At 43.2% G+C, this 20,165-nt stretch overlaps 2 protein-coding genes across 7 annotated transcripts in view; both read left to right on the top strand.

The window, feature by feature from the left end:
• The window catches only part of SH3RF2 (SH3 domain containing ring finger 2), a 125,474-nt gene that overhangs the window by 33,204 nt on the left and 72,105 nt on the right, over positions 1-20,165 (top strand). For all 6 annotated transcript variants that reach the window (XM_032850909.1, XM_032850905.1, XM_032850898.1 and 3 more), the window contains exon 3: positions 19,282-19,551. In XM_032850909.1, coding sequence (XP_032706800.1) covers positions 19,282-19,551 — 270 coding nt within the window. The remainder of the gene's footprint in view (positions 1-19,281; positions 19,552-20,165) is intronic.
• On the top strand, positions 18,413-18,979 carry LOC116863648 (ATP synthase F(0) complex subunit C2, mitochondrial-like). Its single transcript, XM_032851038.1, has one exon. It carries the CDS (start codon positions 18,413-18,415, stop codon positions 18,827-18,829), a length of 417 nt encoding a protein of 138 aa, XP_032706929.1. The 3' UTR covers positions 18,830-18,979.

The following is a 20,165-nucleotide window of genomic DNA, read 5'->3' as shown; positions in this document are numbered from 1 at the left end:
AGTCCTGTCATCTCAGCGCTTTATAATCAAGCACGTTGGAACAGAAAGTCCCTCTAAGACTTGCTCACCCACTCACCACTCGCCCGAGTCTGGCTCATACCCCTATATGTCTATGCACACACTAGGCAAAGTAAGGACTTGTTACAATGAAATACATTCATGTGATAACAACCAGCACATGACCTAGGCCAACGCACACCCTCATCTCATTTACACTTGAGAGAAATGAGGTTTGATGAAGGTCGGCTGGGCAATTAGAGCCAAACAAGTGATGGGTAAGCTGGGGCGAGAACCCAAGTCTTCTGATTGCCACCCTGGGGCTCTTCACTTTTTTTGATTATTATTTTTTTTTAAAAAGGTCAGATTATTTCCTGCACATGCAGAAGGAGAGACAAGGCGCTAATGGTTGCCTATCACCTACCCTTTGTTGTGACCTATGTTTACTATTTCTCCATGGACTAAGAGGAAGGGAACTAACAGCTATTGAACGTCAACTATATACTGTCTGTATCTTACGTTATATTCTCATTACGCACCTACAATTAAAAAGCTACTGTTTACTGAACACTTACTATGTGCTAGGCACTGTTCTAGAGGCTTTATGTGTATTTGTCCAAGGTGCCCAGCCAAGGATATGCACATGACTCATCTGTCCAAAGAGCTGTCCTTTCCAGAGATACACAAAGTCATGCACTGATGCGCGGTAGAAGTCTTGCCACCATCCGCATGCAGCTGGTTCCTATTACCATTCATTGCTTAAATGGCATAGCTAGATAGTGGTAGAGACAGGATTTGAACCCAGGTATTCCGACTCTTACCCATCAATGGCCTTCCTGAGAGCAGCTTGAGATAAGCTCTAAAATTACATACACCTTGAGGACAAATTCTGACTGCCTTACTTGCTGACATAATCCCATTGTCTAAAACAGTGTCAGTGCACAGAGGCACTCAGTAAATTTTGTTGACTAACTGACCCCGTGAATGGCTTAAGATCATGATGATGGTAGATTGAGCTGGGATTTGAGTGCAGATCGCTCTGGCTTGAAAGCCCTTCTTTCCCCAGTTACGATCTGTCATTCTGGGTTGAGTTTATCTCTCATTATGATCTCTAATTATGATTTTATTGATCTCTAAACTGGGAAAGTGGTACTCGGGAATTGGGGCTACAAAGATGGGTAAGATTTTGTTCGTCCTCTCAAAAAATATGAGATTGTGGGGCGCCTGGGTAGCTCAGTCAGTTAAGCGTCTGATTCTTGATTTTGGCCCAGGTCATGATCTCATGGTTGTGAGATTGAGTCCCCTCTCAGGTTCCCTGCTGGGCCTGGAGCCTGTTTAAGATTCTCTCTCTCCTTCTCCCACTTTCTCTCCTTCCCCCCACCACTCACTCACACACTCTGCCTCTCTTAAAAAAAAAAAAAAAATGGGATTGCAATTGTCTGCAAGAATTCATATTCCTGAATATTCCTGGAATCATAGTCCCTTATTTCTTCAAACAAAGTAAGCCCAAATGATATAAACGCGCAGTACATTTTATGCCTCTCCTATCTCCCAAACCCAGGATTACAGAAGTGGCCCACCAAGGTCCACTGGCCTCATTTAATTCCTTGCATACACCATTGGCTGGGTGTGTTCCTGGAACATTGCTGTAGGGAGAATAAGTTAAATCTGTACAAACTTGGGATAGCCAATCCCCTTCCTAGTTTCTCTAGATTCCTTTGAAGCGATGGCCATAGGTCCGTTTTTTTCTCCCTGTTTTATTTTTAAATTATTTTTATTAACATATAATGTATTATTTGTTTCAGGGGTACAGGTCTGTGATTCATCAGTCATACACATTTCACAGCACTCACCATAGCACCTACCCTCCCCACAGATCCATTTTTATATGGACCTCCTTTGTCTTCCTACTTTCTCACCCATCTAAGGGTTTACAATAAGTAAGAAACTTACGTTTGAAGACTAGAATGGGAAAGTGGCGCTTCTAAAAGCAGCATATTCTGATCAGGAACAGTAATTCAGGGTTTACCTCATTTTCCTTCCTGGTTTTGTTTTCTATAATATTTCGGAGGCAGGAGGTAGTTCGAAGAGATGAGAGGTTTAAAAAAAAAAAATCTCTAAATTCATTAGTTGAACTCCACAGGACTGTGTGAGCAATCTCTTAATAATCCTACATCAATACGAGAGAAGTTGTAACTAGTTCACTTCATGTAATTATAGGGCAGCTTTCTGCCAGGCTTTAAAGATAGACTTTGAAATGTTTCTTTTTTCATTTGCCTCCTGCTGTGTGTGGGGAGCGGCTCAGGCTCCTGGGATACAGGCCAGAGCTAAACGGGGGCCAACTGGAGAGGGAGGCACCAAGCTTTGGTTCCTGTTTTCCTGTGCTCATACTGCTGGGAGCACAAATATCTCACCAAAACGGTCTCCTGTGGAAAGCTCAGGGCCTAGAACTCCTGTCTAAATCCTCTCATCTTTAGATCAGAGAATTGATAAAGCCACAGTCCTAATAAGCTTCTGGCAAGATGTACAGCAGAAAGCCTCAGATTTTGTACTAGACCGTAGTTCTTCAAGTAGGGTCCCTGACCGGCAGTATGGGCCCCACCAGGAAACTGGCTGGAAGTGCAAGTTATTGAAACCCACCCCCCAAAAAAACTAATTCTGGGGGCAAGGCCTAGCGACCCATGTTGCAAAAAGATCTCTAGGAGAATCTCACACGCCCTTGAATTTTAGAACCACTTCTGGGGACAGGAAGTTGAAGAACATTATCCTACTTAGCTTTTGTCCGGGTGAGAGTCCTAACTTTTAGAGCTATATTCCAACGATGCCTATCTAAACATGAAACCCTTTGGAGCTGAGCAGAGCGCGTTGTAAATTCAGGCTCCAGCACTCACCAGCCATGGAGCCCCAGACGAGTTACTTGACTGCTCTAAGCAGCAGCGTGCTGGCAAGTGTTCAACAAGCAGCTGTCTGTGGGAAATGGGTTTGCCCATTGCCATGGTGTGAATACTCCCATCTTGCCTAATTTCAGGCTACCCACATGATGGCCAGCCAACTGGAAAAATTCATGAAAACTGAGCCGTCAGCTCTACCCATGTGAGCTGGTATCAGCCCACCACTGTCTCTGAGACTCAGTTTCCTCATCTGTGATATTGGTACATTCTCGAATTTACCCCAGAGGATTGTTGGAATGTTGAAGTGAAAGAATAACGAGGGTGGTTTTTCTTGAGCGCTTCCGTGTGCCAGGCACTTAGTAAGCATTATCTCATTGAATTCTCACACCCATGAGATAGCTGCTGTTATTCCAAACATTGTGTATCAGAAAGAACTGAAGTAGCTAGTCCGCCGTCACACAGCCAGCTAGCAAGGGGGAGAGTCTGAGTGGGATTCCAGAGCCCGTGGGGGAGAGAGGCTTGTGCGTTGACGTCTCGGCACGGTGATTGGCACAGAGCGTCACCCTGTCACCTGTAGCTCTTATGACAGACATGAACTTCCTAAATGCCCCTCCACTTTGGAAGGAGGGATCAAGAGTTCATACTAAATATAACTTCTCAGCCACAAAAGCCACATTCGATTTCTTCTGGAAGGGCCGGTGTCTCAGTTCATTTGGGCTACTATAACAAATAGCACAGACTAGGTGGCTTCAAAACAGCAGCAGTGTACTTCTCACAGTTACGAATGCTGGGAAGTTCAAGATCAAGGCACCAGCGGGGTTGAGTTCTGGTGAGAGCCCTCTTCTTGGCTTCAAAACGGTGTCTTCTCACTGTGTCCTCACAGATGGAAGGGCGAGGCGTCTCTGTGGAGTCTCTCTTGTAAAAGCCCTAATCCCATTCATAAAGCCTCCATCCCCATGACCTAAGCAGCTCCCTAAGTCCCCGCCCCCTAAGACCATTATCTTTGAGGGGTTAGGATTTGAACATATCGATGTGGGGGCCACACAGCATTCAGAGCATAACAGCTAGTTTGCCTCCTGGGACAGCTAGCTGTTGATTGCTCATAAAACAGGATGAGCACCTATAGATAATACACAGCCACAGAGAACACAGCAACTCAGACTCCTTTTCATGGAGTTGTAAGCTTCTCCTCCCCTCCCCAGATCAATGTGGTATATGTTTTTTCCAGACTTTCTCTGTACTTGTATACCAATATATGTGTACATACAATATGTCGTTCCTTATTGGGTCATAGTAACGCGTTTTTTTTTGGTGTTGTTGTTGTTTTACAATTTGCTTTTCTTTTTAGCCTAAGAATACAGCATGGAAATCTTTCTGACGGCAGTCCACACCGATAGATCTCATTCTCTTAAATACGCTTAGTGTTCCACAGTAGGAACACACCGCCATTTGCCTAAACTATCCTGCACATTACCATCTTCTACATAGACTCCCGCATATAACTGTAGGAGAAATTTCTAAAACTCTAATTCCTGAGTCAAAAAGAAAATATAGTTTAAATCTTGGTGAATGTACCTAAATTGCATTCTCCGTGTGAAATTTTAAGCTGCCAACATTCAAGAAGGGAAGTGTTTGTCCATATTCTCAGTGATACTCGCATTCCTCAGATGATTTTTTAAAACTTTTTATTATGAAAATTTCTAAACATAAAAAGTAGAGAAATCAATAGTGATGAACCACTGTGTAACCATCATGTGTCTTCCACAGCCATCACCATGAGCCCAATCTTAGTTCACCTGAACCTCACTCACTTTCTCCCCCTGCTATGTTCAAGTGAGACAGAGCCAGGCTCTTTCATCTATAAACAACTCAATAGACACCTTTAAAAGGAAAGACACAATTTTTTTTAAACATAGCCTCAATACCATTATCACATCTAAAAGGTCCTTGATACCATCAAATATCAGGTCGGTTTTCAAATTTACCGAGGTGTATCATTCTTTAATAATTGGTTTGCTCGAGTCAAGATCCACCAAGGTCCACATGTTGCATTTGGTTGATGTGCCTTTAAAGTCTCTTTTAATCTCTAGGTTTCAGACACACACACACAAACACACACACACGCACTTCCTCTTTTTTTACCTTCTCATATATAAGAGGAATTGGGTCATTTGTCTAGTAGTTTCCCATTTTGTGAATTTTTCTCATTTTATCCCTGTGGCATCATTTACTATGCTCTTCAGCCCTTTGTATTTCCTGTAGTTGATAATTAGATCTAGAGCTATGCTGTCCAGTAGAGAAGCCACAAGCCACATGTGGCCATTTAACTTTAACTTCAAATGGATTAAAATTAAGTAAAACCTCAAGTCCAGTTTTCTAGTCACATTAGCCACACAGCCAGTGTTCAGTAACCACATTTAGCTAGTGGCTACTGTGTTAGTACAGAATAGCCTGTTTCCATCATCACAGAAACTTCTGTTAGACAAAATGCTTCTAGTAGCATCAGCGGATCGTCTGATGACTGATAAATTATTTTTTTCTCATATAGGCTTAAAAGCAAAGATGAACACCCAGAAGTCTGTATTATTAGGCAGTCTCAGGTAATACAAGGGAAGTAGCTAACAGGTGCCAGACTCTACTCCACCTGTTTTAAGTGGCAGCTGCCTGTGTTTTCAGAAGATGATTAGATGTTTGTAATGAGTACCTCAGGTATGTAAGAGCTTTTGTGGTACCAAAGGTCAGCAGCTCCCCAGCATGTAGGCGACCCTGATCCTGTTCTGCCTTCTCAGAGGAAAATTGAGCGTATCAATGCGAATCCATAGGACTCAGTCCTGCAATTATTGTAGGACACACTGGTTCCAGAATATTCCTAAATATTTCTCTTTTCTCAGAGGTGCAGGTGCTTCTGGCAGGAACCTTCTTTCTGACTGTGTCTTTGTCTTGGCATGTGGCTAATGAGTGTATTTCATAGTATACCAAACAGGTTCCTCAATTAGCTTCTGTGACATTTTGTAAAGTCCAGAGGGGCCATAAGGATGTAGGGTAGGTGAGCAGCTACAGCCAATAATGGAGAATTCTGGCTGGCTGGCTGGGCATTTTAGCAGGAACCTCCACAGATTCCTGAAAAAACCTTAACCAAGCTATGAAGACATGGATGCTTTGCTAGGAGATAGTATAGAAAACAGAGCAGTTAGGGAGGGTGAGGAGACCATCCTTCATGGATTCATTCATTCTAGAAATACTCATAGACCCATACACTGTGCTCAGCATTAGGATCAGTGGTGAGCTAGATTGAGGTTTCTGCCCTCACAAAATTTACAGTCTGGTCCAGAAGACAGATCAATACTTTAATGCCATCTGACAGGTGACAGGATGGAGATAAAAAGCACATGGGAGAGATCCCTGAGCTGAACATGGATATGGAGGGACATATGTTTAAGCTGAGACCTAGAAGACAAGTAGCAGTTGGACAGAAAGAAAGAGTGGAGTGCAGAAAGAATATTCTGGGAAGAACTTAGTAGGCGGGCATGCATGGGGCACTGACAGTACACAAAGATGAATGGTTTGACTGCAGCAGGAAGTATGAGAAGAGAATGGCCAGAGTCAAGAGTAGAGAGCCCATTGGTTGACGAATGGAAAAAAAAAGGTGTGCCATATATATATATATATATATATACACACGATGGAATATTATTCAGTCATAAAAAGGAATGAAATCTTGCCATTTGCAATGTCACGGATGGAGTTAGAGTATAATGCTAAGTGGCATAAGTCAGAGAAAGACAAATACCATATGATTTCACTTATACATAGAATTAAAGAAACATAACAATCAAGCAGAGCGAAAACATAAGAGCAAGAGAGCCAAAGAGAGAAATGGACTCTTAAGTATAGAGAACAAACTGATGGGTTAATGGCGGGGGGTGGGGGGTGGGGGTGGGAGGGGAGAATAGGGGAAACAGGTGATGGGGATTAAGGAGTACGCTTGTCGCGATAGCACCAGGTGATTATGAAAGTGTTCAATCACTATATTGTACACCAAAAACTCATATAACACTGTATGTTAACTAAATGTAATCAAAATAAGACTTAAAGAAAAGTACAGAGATAAGAACTAAGTAAATCCCGTGGTATAAGCTGGGACAAGTTTTTTCTTCCTATGCCTCGGTTTCTTCTCCACCAAACAGGCATAGTACTGACTATGCAAGGCTGTGAGTAGAGCCCAATGGTGTAGCAGATTGCAAAAGTATTTTCCAAACTATATTCTAAAATCCCAGTTGTAGAAAGACAGTGGTTCTAGTCTGGACCAATTTTAGCTCTGGAATAGGTGTGAATTAGGGAGCTGGGTAGTGGTGTTGGAACAAGCTACTTGCTGGTTCACAAAAGACCATAGTGCACATGTCTTATGTCTTCCCAGCTTCCAAGTCAGTGATGTCAGTTCGGTAGCCAAGGTAGGAGTATTTACACCACAAAAACTGGCAAACACTGCAAATCAGAGCCATTTGTTTGTTTGTTTGTTTTTGAAAGCTGATTTATCAGCACACCACTAAGTGAGGGTGAAAGTCATGAAATGAGTAATAATTGGGCAGCAATTATCAAGGAATGTCCAGCCACAACAACAAAGATTTTCGAAGAGTGACTCTTAACCACTTTTTCTAACACGTGAAACAGGCCTACCCAAAGCCAGCCCTTAGGGAAGAGAACAGGAGAGCCTCTCCTCCATGCCAGCCTACTCCCAGAGGTGCCCAAGGAGTGTCAGTGACAGCCAGGGCTCAGAAATGAGATTGGAGCCTCTCAGATCAACAGCTGCTAAGAGCTGCTTTCTTTGGCTCATGTGGCCAGCAGTAAATTGGATTTCAATGTTCTGAATAGGCCGAAAAAGATATCTCCTTGCTCCCTTATGCTCCCTTTCCTAGACCTGCCAGCTGGCATTTTTTGTCACTCATCATGGCTGCCTGCAGTGGAGATTATACACTTGGTGAAGAGGACATGTGGGAAAAACAGAGTCTTCAACAGTAGGAGTCTCTAAGGCAGGTGTCCGTTGGAAAAACTGGGATATTGGAGATAGCTTAAAGCACATTTGAAATAATGGGGTTTTATAAAGGGTGACCCAGGAAAATATGATACTTTATCTGCGGATATCTGTGTTTAACATGCTTGCATGCTCCTGATCCTGGATAAATAACCAGCTGGGCATGTTAGAAATTTATGCCAGGACCAGAGAAGGCAAAATATCCAAGTCGGAGTTCAGTTCAAATGGCACGGTATGGTATAATATTCATTGATTCATTCATTCATTCATCCATTCATATATTCAACAAATACTTATTGAGCTTCCTAGGTGCTGCTAGAATGTAAGTCCCATAAAGACAGAGATTGTGCCCCTCTTATTATAGGAATGTCAGTACATTTTTGTTGAATGAATGCGTGGAATGGCACCACTTTGCCAACTGTTAGGGGTATAAAGATGAATAAGCCATAGGCCCTACTGCTACTGAGTTCAAGTCTGGAGCGGAGACCCAACTCAGCCTTGGGGGCTGGGAGATAGTAAAGACTTTCTGAAGACAGAGAGGCAGTGGCAAACATACTGGCACTTATCTGGGAATGACTCATGGAGGAAAAAAAAAAAAAACTGCTCACATAATTTGCAGTATCTTGTATTCCTTTTGGGGGGGCAGGGAGAGAGAATCTCAAGCAGGTTCCATGCCCAGTGCAGAGCCCAAAACAGGACTCAGTCTCACAACTCTGAGATCATGACCTGAGCTGAAACCAGGAGTCAGACACTCAACCCACTGAGCCACCCAGGTGCCCCAGTATCTTGTATTTCTAGGAGGATGACTGACTCTATCTTAGAGTAAAAAATGATTGCAAATAGTCTCTGGAATACTTCTATAGCTTAATCATCAGACATTTTCCATTTCTCGGGGACTTCTAGAAGGTTTTCCTAGATTCAGTCTTTGTACTTAAGTCACCCCGTGCCCAGTGGGACAAATGGCGCGTGGGTCTTTAGCATCACTCACTCCTAACATGGGGACCAGCTCTATAGGCAGGCAGGTACTTCTTCTCCAAGGTCATGTCTGTCCCATTTGGTATAAATGAGAGGAATGCTCTAAATTTTCATTTGACAGAGGCAGACAAACTGTAGATTCGCAGAAGGTCCTTATGATGGACATCTTGGCTTCAAGGACTGTGGAACTGAAAGAAAAGAATTTTAACTTCCCAGAACTTGCTGTTTCCAGCGAGGGTCATGCAGGCTTTTTCCTGTGGTATCAACAAATTAAAGTGCAAATAGGTATAAATATGCACATACACAACATGCAAGTTTTAAAGGATTGAGAGGAGTTAAGAAGCAAACTATTTGAAATCAAGATGTAACTTTTAACAGGAGAAGACGAGCTCAGCCACCTTCGTGGTCCTCTTCAAAGGCATTTTCCCAAGGTTCTGGGATCACTCACAGTTGCTTCATGCTTCACCACAACGGCCTGCTAGAGGCACCTGTACTCCACCGGCCATTCTAAGGAGGACCACATACACCAAGAGAACAGTAGTATCATCAATCCCCTGTTATCCAGGACCCAGATAGCAAACCGTTACAAACATTTCATTCATTTGGTTTTGTCTCTTCCATTATCTTTCTTTCTGTAGGTATTCTTGGACCTTCACCTCAGCCTCTGTTGTGTTTAGAGTAGGAAGGAATGGTAAGAATTACCACCTTTGCTTTGACACTGAAGAAAGCGAGGCTCAGAGAGTCTCAGGGCATCACTCTTGGACACAGATGTGTAAGTCATATACCTCCTCTAGGGGCTCCCTCTATCCCCCAATGGCATGGCCTGGTTATCAGAAATGTCTGCTGTTTGCCTGGATCATACTGCCCCTAGACATTCCTCCTTCAGCAGCAGAAATCTTCACATGGGTGTGAAAGAGAGAATTTTGAGGGAGAAACTCAGTGTACATGTAACCAAGCTTTTTTTCTTTTTTCCCCTAGCCAGGGAAGGTGGTGGTGGGAGAGTCATTTGACTCATCTTTCCTCCCACTGCATGTGGGATTTGGCTCAGGCTCTCAAACCATGTGGAAAGAGATTCATTCACCAGGTGCCACACCTACTGGAAAGGCTCACTCTGGAAATGAGGATAATGGAAGGGAGCAGAGTCACCTCCTGAGACGAGTGAGCAAGTTCCTCCCCTTATCCCTCAGGCTCCTGTGTTCCTCCAGCCCTCCCTCACAGGTGCCTTTGCCCTCCCAGCAGAAGAGATGACAATGGAAACACTTTGGTTCCCTGGGGAATTCAGTGCTATCCCATTGAACAGCTCTGGGACCTGGCACCCAGCCCATTTCAAAAGAAATCCCAGGCTATTCATTAAGAACTAGCTTATGTTAGCAGCCAGGGATATGGCTATGAACATGTCTGGAATTACCTCCTCTAATAGGGGAATGAGATCACCCCAAAGCAACATCAGAGAAATGTTTGCAAGAAAAACCAAAAGCATGCTAAGGGTGACCCTAAAAAGGGGCTGAGGACAGTGAATGGTTCTTTCTCTGCTCCCCACCCCCCATATAAATCCTGCTTCTTTCACTTTTTCCCTGCTATGAGAGCCTTGATAACCAAGGAAGGAGGCAGGAGGAACCAAGGCAAAGAAGCATGCCATATCCTGGGTACTTGACTGATATTTGATTAAGAGAGGAAGGCAGGAATGCCGTGCCCACCGATTAAAAGTGGCAGGAGATTGATAAGTATAATGCAAAGCTGTGGTGTCTCACCTCTCTATCTAGGACTGGAAGAAGAGAAGTCTGAGACAAAAGACTGAGGGAAGGTGATACATAGAGAGAGACATACATGACAAAAGTTGCCAAGCAGAATAAAGTTTTAGATGTAGACATAGGGCCAATAGTAAGAACCTTCCTTACATTGGTTTCCTTCCCAGGCTTCATCATCCTATTCTTTTCCTTCGTAACACTTATTGCAAATTTTAATTTATATTTAGTTATAAGTTTAATCTTAGTTTCCACAACTAGGCAATGCCTGGCATAGCTTGCCCTCCAAGGTGTATTTATTGAAAGAATGAATGAATGACAAGTAGGGCTGGAAAAGTGAGGCCAAAAGATGGAACAGTGAATTCATCTCCTCTTGACTCCTTTGGACAAAATCTCGAAGCATCCTTATTTATTGAACACGTATTATTTGCCACCATTCTACAAGTACTCTGTGATGTATCTCATCAGTCCTCCCAGCAAACCAATGAGGAAGTGTGTTCATAGGTCCCCAAGACCCCCCTCAGATTCAGTGATTCAGTGGAAAGGCTCACAGAACTCAGCAAAGCTGTTACACTCACAGTTACAACTTTTTACAGTGAAAGGACACAAATTAAAGTCAGAATCAGAAAAAAACACATAGGGCAAAGTCCAGAAAAGACCAGTCACAAGCTCTCAGTCGTTCTCTCCCAGAGGGGTTATACAGACATTTATTTGACTCAGCAACAATGCATGACAGCACTCATGAAGTACTGCCAACCGAGGACACTCACCCAAGACCTGATATCCAGGGTTTTTATTGGAGGTCGGTCAGGTAGGCATGTGGTTGATTTTAGTCTCCATCCAACTCCTTGAGAGGTCAAGGTTCTACTACATGACTCAAGCTGCCCACCGTAAATCACATTGTTAGCTTAGACTCTCTGCTATGACCCAAAGCCCCAAGTAAACCAAGTCTCTGAACCAGCAGGATATTCCAAGGGCTTAGAGATTGTCTCCCAGGTCAGCTGCCAAACCTTTCATTGGAACAGGAAGCATCTGAATAACCCAGACTTGCTGAGGGTAATGCACAGAGAGGTAGGATGCTGGTCCCAATTTGTGGATGACCTGAACTAAGGATCATGAAGGCTAAGTGATTTGGTCAAAGTTACAAATGCCAGAATGCAAACATCCTCCTTGATGCTAACATCTGTGTTCTGTTACACCCTTGTATCTCCCTTAAACAAGTAAAATTCTCTCTGAAGAAAAGAAATTCACACAGAGTATCTCATAAACCTGGCCTCAAATGTAAATGTCCAGATTCAGGGATTGAGGAAGAGCATAATACTGTGAATCTCTGGTAATCTCAAGCCCCCAACTAGCAGATGGTCATGATCCTGTTGAACACTGGGGGGGGGGGTGGTTCTTCCTTCTCACCAGAGAAGACAAAATGTGTGCACAAGGGCCAGCCAGCACTTTCTAATGTACACTCCATTGCCCAAAATCTGTTCCAAAAGGATTATCATGGTGAGGGAGAAAGGCAGCATGGCCCAGTTGGCTAAGCAGCGAGTAGGAAGTTAGGATCTAGGACAGTTAGTTGATCCTTTGTCTCACCAGTAGGGTAAAATCCATTTATCTTACCCAACATTCCCCAAGCCTGTTCTGCTAATCCTGCAAAGTGGTCCAGATACAAATACAAAATCACATCGGCAGATAAAGCTCCTGAGAAGCCAGTCAGCAAAGAAATCTATGTGACTTTGTTTAACTCGTTTCCTGAACTTGAATATGGAACATTTTTTCAAATGTGTGTAGGACCAAATTATTAAAAATCAGGACAATTTGGAAAATATCGCCAAAACTCTTTTTTATTTTCCAGCTTATGCCAATAAACCTTTCAAGTTATTATTATCAGTTATATTTATTAACCTTGAATGTATCCCTCTCCTCCAGGAATGGCAATTTCTGGATATATCTCAATTAATTCATTCATTCTTTAAGCATTTATCAAACACCATCTAGTCTTCAGGTCTCAGAAACAGGTACAGAGGAGCTTTAGACACACATCCTGAACTCTCCAAAGAGAATTCATAGCCTAGTGCATAGTAACTTGAGCCAAAGGCCAGGGTGTTTTTTTCTTGGCTCCATTCTCTAGAGATGGGCGATCTCATGATCAGCTCAGGGAGGGAAGCAGTTAGCTCAGCATGTTGATTTTGGCCCCACCTGATGCCAGGAGTAGAGAGAACCAGGCCAGATCCTTTCTAAAGCAGTGGGAAGTGTCACTAGTCATGGTGAAGAGCTCATTACGTGGTAATAAATGAAGTTCTCATCCCGGCTTGGCCTTTTCCTTTATACTGCGGTGGTTCTATTCCACTTGGGCTCCTTTTCTCCTACGCTGTTATCAGTCCACATGCCTCCTTATTTTCAAATTGGAAATAAGCTCAGAGCTCATTAACAGCTATACCTCCTGCTGTTTCTGGATTCTACTATTTGGAGATTTCGTTGTTAGGTAGTCTTGTTGTTTCCAGGTTCTTAATATGTGCTAGTCAGGACTTATTCAAGTGTCAGAAAATAACTCTGAAGTAGTTTAAGTAATAAACAAAACATTGCAGATATGGTCTTATTTAACGAAGTATCCTTCAAGCACATCTGGATCTCGGCATGGAAATTTTATTGTCAAGGCTTTTATCTATCTAGTTCTCTTATCTATCTATATCTCTTTCCTCTGCCTTCTGCAGCTTCATTCAGGAAGATGTGTCTATCGGTTGGGAAATACCACCACTAGTAATCCAAGGCTTACCTCCTCAAGGCTTATGATCCAAGAGAGCGTTTATCTATCAAACCTCAGAGAACATTCCACTTAGCCCTGTAGGAGGCAGTTGACTACACAAAGCACTATGTGAGGGGCATTTGGGTCCCCTGGCTAGCCCGGGCCACAAACCCCTGTGTGTGTGGTATGACCAGAGTGAATGACAGGCCTATCAGAAAACGGAGAGAAAACATGTGGTTCCTCAGAGAAGGAATGCTTGCCAGAAGTTCACTACAAACGTTCATTACTACAGAATGCTACTGCTGCTAATGTCTCTGCATGACCTCGTTCCCATGTCTCTTGGTTCCATGCATTATCCCTCCATCAAAAGCATGGCCCTTGTGGCTTTCAGACCCTACTGTGGTGACAAATGAATAGACATAGAAGTCTTGAGCCTTTTGAATTATAGAAAAGGAAAGCTCTTTAGGCACATGCAGGCTTTCATTGGATTCTCTGGCTTTCAGAAAAACACCAGGAAAAAGAGTTTGGGAATGACCCAGCTTTGAGACCTCCACACCCACTTTATCCCCATTACCCCCTCGCACATACACCTATAGAGACAGAAAACAATTGTGGGTGATAAAAGCTATTACTAACAATGTCACGGGTGATAGCTGATGTGAAACTCAGAGTCATTTTCCCCTGAGAGAACAGTTGAGAACCGGATAGAATCAACCAGCTGAGTCTCTTCAGGTGCTTAACTTTTATGTGAGGGCTCTGGAGTTCAATAATTCATGCTAATGCATCCAGCAGCAAGCAAATTGCATTCACACTCTATTCAGATTTTGATTTTGAAACAGAGCCCCAAATGAGTTTTATGATGGAAAAACATACTTGGTGACTTCAGCTGGATGAGAGAGAATGAGCGTGAGAGGAGCACCAGGCCTCGAGGTCAAAAGAGCCAAGTCAATCTCGGGGATGCCACACATTGGCTGTGTAACCTTGCATGATAACGTTGAACATCTCAGTACTTTTGTTTCTTCCTCAATACAACAGGGTGATGCTACCTACTTTAGAGGATGTTGAAATCATATGAATGACATAATATCTAGAAATTGAAGTAAATATTTCTGTGAGACAAATTTCTGTGGCCCATCTGTACCACAATAAATGTTAATTGCCTTCCTCTCTTCAGATTCTCTCCCCCTCTCTCTGCACCTGACCCCGCCCAACTCAGTTTACAACAGGAAGCCAGTGGTTCCTGTAAGTATGAATGTAGAGCTGAGAATACCAGGGCAGACTGAAGAGAAAGAAGGTGTTAAAAGTGGACTGACAGTATGATTCCACAATACTTACCTCTACTGAGGGGAGATGGAAGAAAGACGAAGATGGTCAAGCACTTAGTACTGTCTCGGGGTTTCAGAGTTCATGCATCTGCACAGAGATTTCAGGACTGTATGCAATTTCAGTTTTAATATACTTGCTTAGTAGTCATTAAAATACACTGCCACTTGCACTGGAATGTCTTCCAGAAAAGAGAGAAAAAAGGTAGATTAGCCATTCACAAAGCCTACAGCGATATTCCATTGCTCCCATTTTAGTTAGAATAAGATGTAACTCAGACCAGGGGCATCAAACTTGGATGCTAAGGGAGCTTGGTAAAAATACAACCAAGAGATTCTGGTCAAAGAGGTTTAGAGATGAGGTCCAGGAATCTGCATTTTGGACATCTCCAAGGATTCTGATATAGGTCAACCACAGACTTGAATTTGAAAAACACTGGCTGAGTGGTTAAGAGCTTGAGCTCCTCAGGATAGACAAATCCCACCTCAAATTCTAAACCCACCACCGCCTACTTTCAGTTTTCTAATCACAGTTTGTCATGAGATTAAATAAGATCTATTGTGGAGTACCTAGCACAATGCCTGGCATATGGGAAGGAACACTCACTAATATTAGCTATTGATACTATCATTATTATGCAAAGTTAAGAGGGCTTCAGTGTTTTTCTTTCCTTAATTTTTTTTCATTCTTCCTTCCTTTTACAAATGCAAAATAACCATGCCTTAGGCAAGATGGATATTTATTTAGGTTCCAGACAAAAGTCTAGAAGTCAAAGTAGTCCAGGAATTGTCTGGCAGCTCTGCAATCCAGACTACTTCCTTCCCTCTTTCCCTGTGACCTTCATCCTCATTGTTCAAGATGGCAGCTAAAACTCCAGCAATAATGTCTGCATTGCACATAGCAAAATGCAGGAAAGGAAAGAGAAAATCAGTCTCTCGGGAACGACATGTCCTAAAAGTTGCTTATACCCCACTGGCCAAAAAATTAGCTGCCTGGGGGAGGCACAATTCCAAATGTGACAAGCGTTCCACATGGCCATGTATCCCCCAAAAATGTGATTTATATTACAATGGAAAATTGGAAGAAGAGGGGACAACTATTAAACTAGGAGTTTAACAGATTCAGGTCATTCTTCAGAAATCCTGTGCTCTCATTCTGCTTCTACTTGGTTATTTCTCAGATAAGAAACTTCTCCAAGAAGGTAGTTGCATGGTTTGTTGATGATCCCACTCAGCTTGGCTTATTTTCTTTCTAAATTGCTCCCATATCTTTCACTTCTTATTCCCCAGTTTCATTCATTTTCTTTCTACTGTCCACTTTTTTTTCAAAATTTTTAAAGTAGTTTTGCACACCCAACATGGAGCTCAAACTCATGACCCAGAGATCAAGAGCTGGATGGTCTACTGACTGAGCTAAACAAGCACTCCCCTACTGTCCAATTTTAATAGACAATATAATTATTTCATTGTAGAAGAGTTAGAAAATATGGCTAAGCACTTAGGGAAACCATTTTTTTAATATTCAAAAGTATCAACACTTAGCAATAACCACTCTTAAAATGCTGATATAGGGGCGCCTGGGTGGCTCAGTGGGTTAAAGCCTCTGCCTTGGGCTTAGGTCGTGATCCCAGGGTCCTGGGATCGAGCCCCACATCGGACTCTCTGCTCAGCGGGGAGCTTGCTTCCTCCTCTCTCTCTGCCTGCCTCCCTGCCTACTTGTGATCTCTGTCTGTCGAATAAATAAATAAAATCTTTGAAAAAAAATGCTGATATAGCCATCCCAAGTAAAAATATACATATGTATTTACAATGAAAGCCTAGTTTTTATTTATAACAAAAACAACTGTTTTTAACCTCTTCTATTATACTTAGTATATATCATGAGTAATTGTCAATGTTATTAATTATAGATCCACATCATCAATATTAATGGCTACAGGGTTTTCCATAATTTATTCAACCAATTCCATTTATAATATCCACAGCACTGTGCTAAACCTCCTAGTGCACACGTCTTCACTCACTTGTCCACTAGTTTCCCAAGGATGAGTTGCGTTCCTGTGGTTTTCTATCTCCCTGGGCTCTCCTTACTGTGTCCAGGGTCTAGCGGAAAAAAAACACTGCTCTAACATCCCATCAGCAAGGACTGCTCAGGTCTTGTCTCTACCTCTGAAATGCTTAAAATTCCTTTTCAAATGAACATTGCAGACTCAGAAGGTTCCGGGAGAACTGAAATACTGCTTGCTTACATCCCCTTATGAATAGCAAGATTGCCCCTGAGAGAGGGGGCTACTTTCCCCCACTGCTGAAGGAAGCACAAAATACAATACAATCCCAGGTGACATGAAGGACTAATAAACGTAAGTTACTAGAACTTATAGTCTGGGGTGCCTGGGTGGCTCAGTACGTTAAAGCCTCTGCCTTTGGCTCAGGTAATGATCTCAGGGTCCTGGGATAGAGCCCCACATGGGCTCTCTGCTCAGCAGGAAGCTTGCTTCCCACCCGCCCCCTGCCCCCGCCTGCCTCTCTGCCTACTTGTGATCTCTCTCTGTCAAATAAATAAATAAAATCTTAAAAAAAAAAAAAAAAAAGAACTTGCAGTCTGCCACTCTTGACTTCGAGCAAAACCAAAGTGAGGCTGTTTCTGTGTGTAGAAACCAGTTCCGATTAGGGAAAAAAAAATGCACTTTACCAAAAAAATTATTTAGAGAGACAACTAACAAATGACAGTTCTTTAGCTGATTTTTTTTTAAAAGCAATGATTGATTTCTGACTAATTCTTTGTCTCAGTGCTTCCTAATGATCCAAATACTAATGACGTTTACACTTTTTGGAGGCAGCTGAAGACAAATTATGTTGCATCACTGCCATATAGCACTTTCTTTTTTTAAAAATTACCTTACTTATATATATATTTTTTATTTTAGTAACCTCTACACCCAGTGTGGGCTTGAACTCACAACCCCGGGATCAAGAGTTGCATGCTCCTCCAACTGAGCCAGCCAGATGCCCCTCCTATAATACTTTGTATTTTCAGGGACTTTTCACCTCAATTTACTTCCCATTAACACTGAGGAATAGGTAGAACTGGTATCATTAACCTTTCCTTATTATAGCCATCCTGTAAGAGATGCCATTTAATGGGCCCATACTATGTATCAAGCAATATGCTAAATGCATTATAAATATTTAGTAGGGCACCTGGGTGGCTCAGTTGGTTAAACATCTGCCTTCAGCTCATGTCATGATCCGAGGGTCCTGAGATCAAGCCCAGCATCAGGCTTCCCGCTCATCAGAGAGTTTGCTTCTCCCTCTCCCTCTGCCCCTCCTCCCTGCTTGTGTTCTCTACTTCTCTCTTTCTCTCTCAAATAAATAAAATCTTTAGAAAATGCATTATAAATATTTAGTCTTCATGACTACCCTAATGAAGTACATATTCTGTTATTATGCCATTTTATAAATGGATATGATTTATGACAGATTAAATGACGTGACTGCAGTCACATGAAAGGAAAGAGGTAGAGCCAGAATTCCCAATCAGTATTCAGGCCCCAAAAAGAGTCACTGACTCACTCAAGTCCACACAGTTGTGGAAGTCCAAAATCCTGTCCCCTGCATAGTGATTAACAACAGGGGCTCTGGCCCCCGCCCCTCTTGTCTTCTCTGCGCTGGGAGCAGCTCTTCTGCCAACAGCCCCTCGTCTCCTGAAAATGTACACCGGTACAGTTTGTCTCCACCCACTTCTTGGTAGGGGGCACCTCTCAGCGTTGAGCTGGTCACCAGCTACAGTGGTGCTAAAACCCCTGGAGACACCTTATAATACCCTCAGCAGCTTGACAGCCCCACGTCCCCTGACCTCACTCATTCCTAGCCACAGCTTCCCACCCAGAGCCATTGCAAGTGACATCAACACAGCAGCCAAGTTCACTGGGGCTGGGGCTGCCATGGTGAGGGGGCTGGCCCCGGGGCTGACTTTGGGACTGTTTGGGAGCCTCGTCATTGCTTATGGCAGGAATCCCTCTCTGAAGCAACAGCTCTTCTCCTGCGCTGTTCTGGGCTTTGCCCTCTTGGAGGCCATAGGGATCTTTTGCCTGCTGGTGGCCTTTCTCATCCTCCTCACCATGTGAAGGAGCTGTCTCCACCTCCCTTAGGTTTTCCTCCAGTGTCTCATCTGCCATGTATGTTCCTTTCCCTATACCTCCCCAGGCAGCCTGCAGAAAGTGGTTGACTCAGGGTTTGACAGAGGGAAGACAAATAAACACTGTATTAATAAGAAAGAAAAAAAGAAAAGATAAGAAAAAAGAACAGGGACTTTGAAATCCTGTAGCCTGAGTTCAGACCCCGTATCTTTGCTTTCCCAGCTGGGTCCCCCCATAGGCAAGGTACTAACCCACTCTGTGCCTCAGTTGCCCTACTTAGAAGAAGGGGTAATAAGAATGTCTATCTCAAAGGTTCAAGAAGATGATCCACATCCAGCACTAAGCACATGGGAAGTGCTCAGTGGTCAGTTTTACTGTTATTCCTTCTGTCCCCCTCGCCTGTAGCTAAGGATACATTTCATTGGTCTGTGCCACTGCAGGTGCCACGAGCAAAGGCCGTATGTAACTACCGAGGGCAGAATCCTGGTGATCTGAAGTTTAATAAGGGAGATGTCATCCTTCTCCGGAGGCAGCTGGATGAGAACTGGTACCAGGGGGAGATCAATGGAGTCAGTGGGATCTTCCCAGCCAGCTCCGTGGAAGTCATCAAGCAGCTACCCCAGCCACCCCCACTCTGCCGAGCTCTCTACAACTTCGACCTACGAGACAAAGACAAGAGTGAGAACCAGGACTGCCTGACCTTCCTCAAGGTAAGATTCTGGGCACCCATGGAGATCACGAGAGACTACAGAGAGACTGTGGCAGAACCTGGAGTTGTATAATACTTGTTGATTTTAAAAAAGTATACATATTTTCACATGCATGTTTATATGTAGATATGTGTGCACATGTATGTAATGTGTGTGTGTGTGTGTGTGTGTGTGTGTGTGTGTGTAATTCAAAACTAAATGGAAGTTGCCAGAGAAATTAAATGAGAATTTGATGGAAATCCTTAAGCCTTCCCTCTTGCAATGACGAAAGTAAGTATTCACTCATTCACTCACTCATTCAATCTATAGTCATTCTTTTTTTTTATTTTAAAGATTTTATTTGACAGACAGAGATCACAAGTAGGCAGAGAGGCAGGCAGAGAGAGAGAGGAGGAAGCAGGCTCCCTCCTGAGCAGAGAGCCCGATGCGGGGCTCGATCCCAGGACCCTGGGATCATGACCTGGGCCGAAGGTAGAGGATTTAGCCCACTGAGCCACCCAGGCGCCCCATCATTCATTCTATAGTCATTCTTGAGTACTTCTTCTTTGCAGGCACTGGGGATGCAGTATGAAAAAGTCACAGTTCCTGCCCTCAGGCAGACTAGTGGGAGAGAG

The sequence above is a fragment of the Lontra canadensis genome, unplaced genomic scaffold, assembly GCF_010015895.1.
Source record: "Lontra canadensis isolate GAN:19392208 unplaced genomic scaffold, GSC_riverotter_1.0 scaffold4, whole genome shotgun sequence".
Classification (NCBI taxonomy): Eukaryota; Metazoa; Chordata; class Mammalia; order Carnivora; family Mustelidae; genus Lontra; species Lontra canadensis.
The sequence above is the reverse complement of the archived record's forward strand: the minus strand, read 5'-3'. Positions and strand labels throughout refer to the sequence as shown.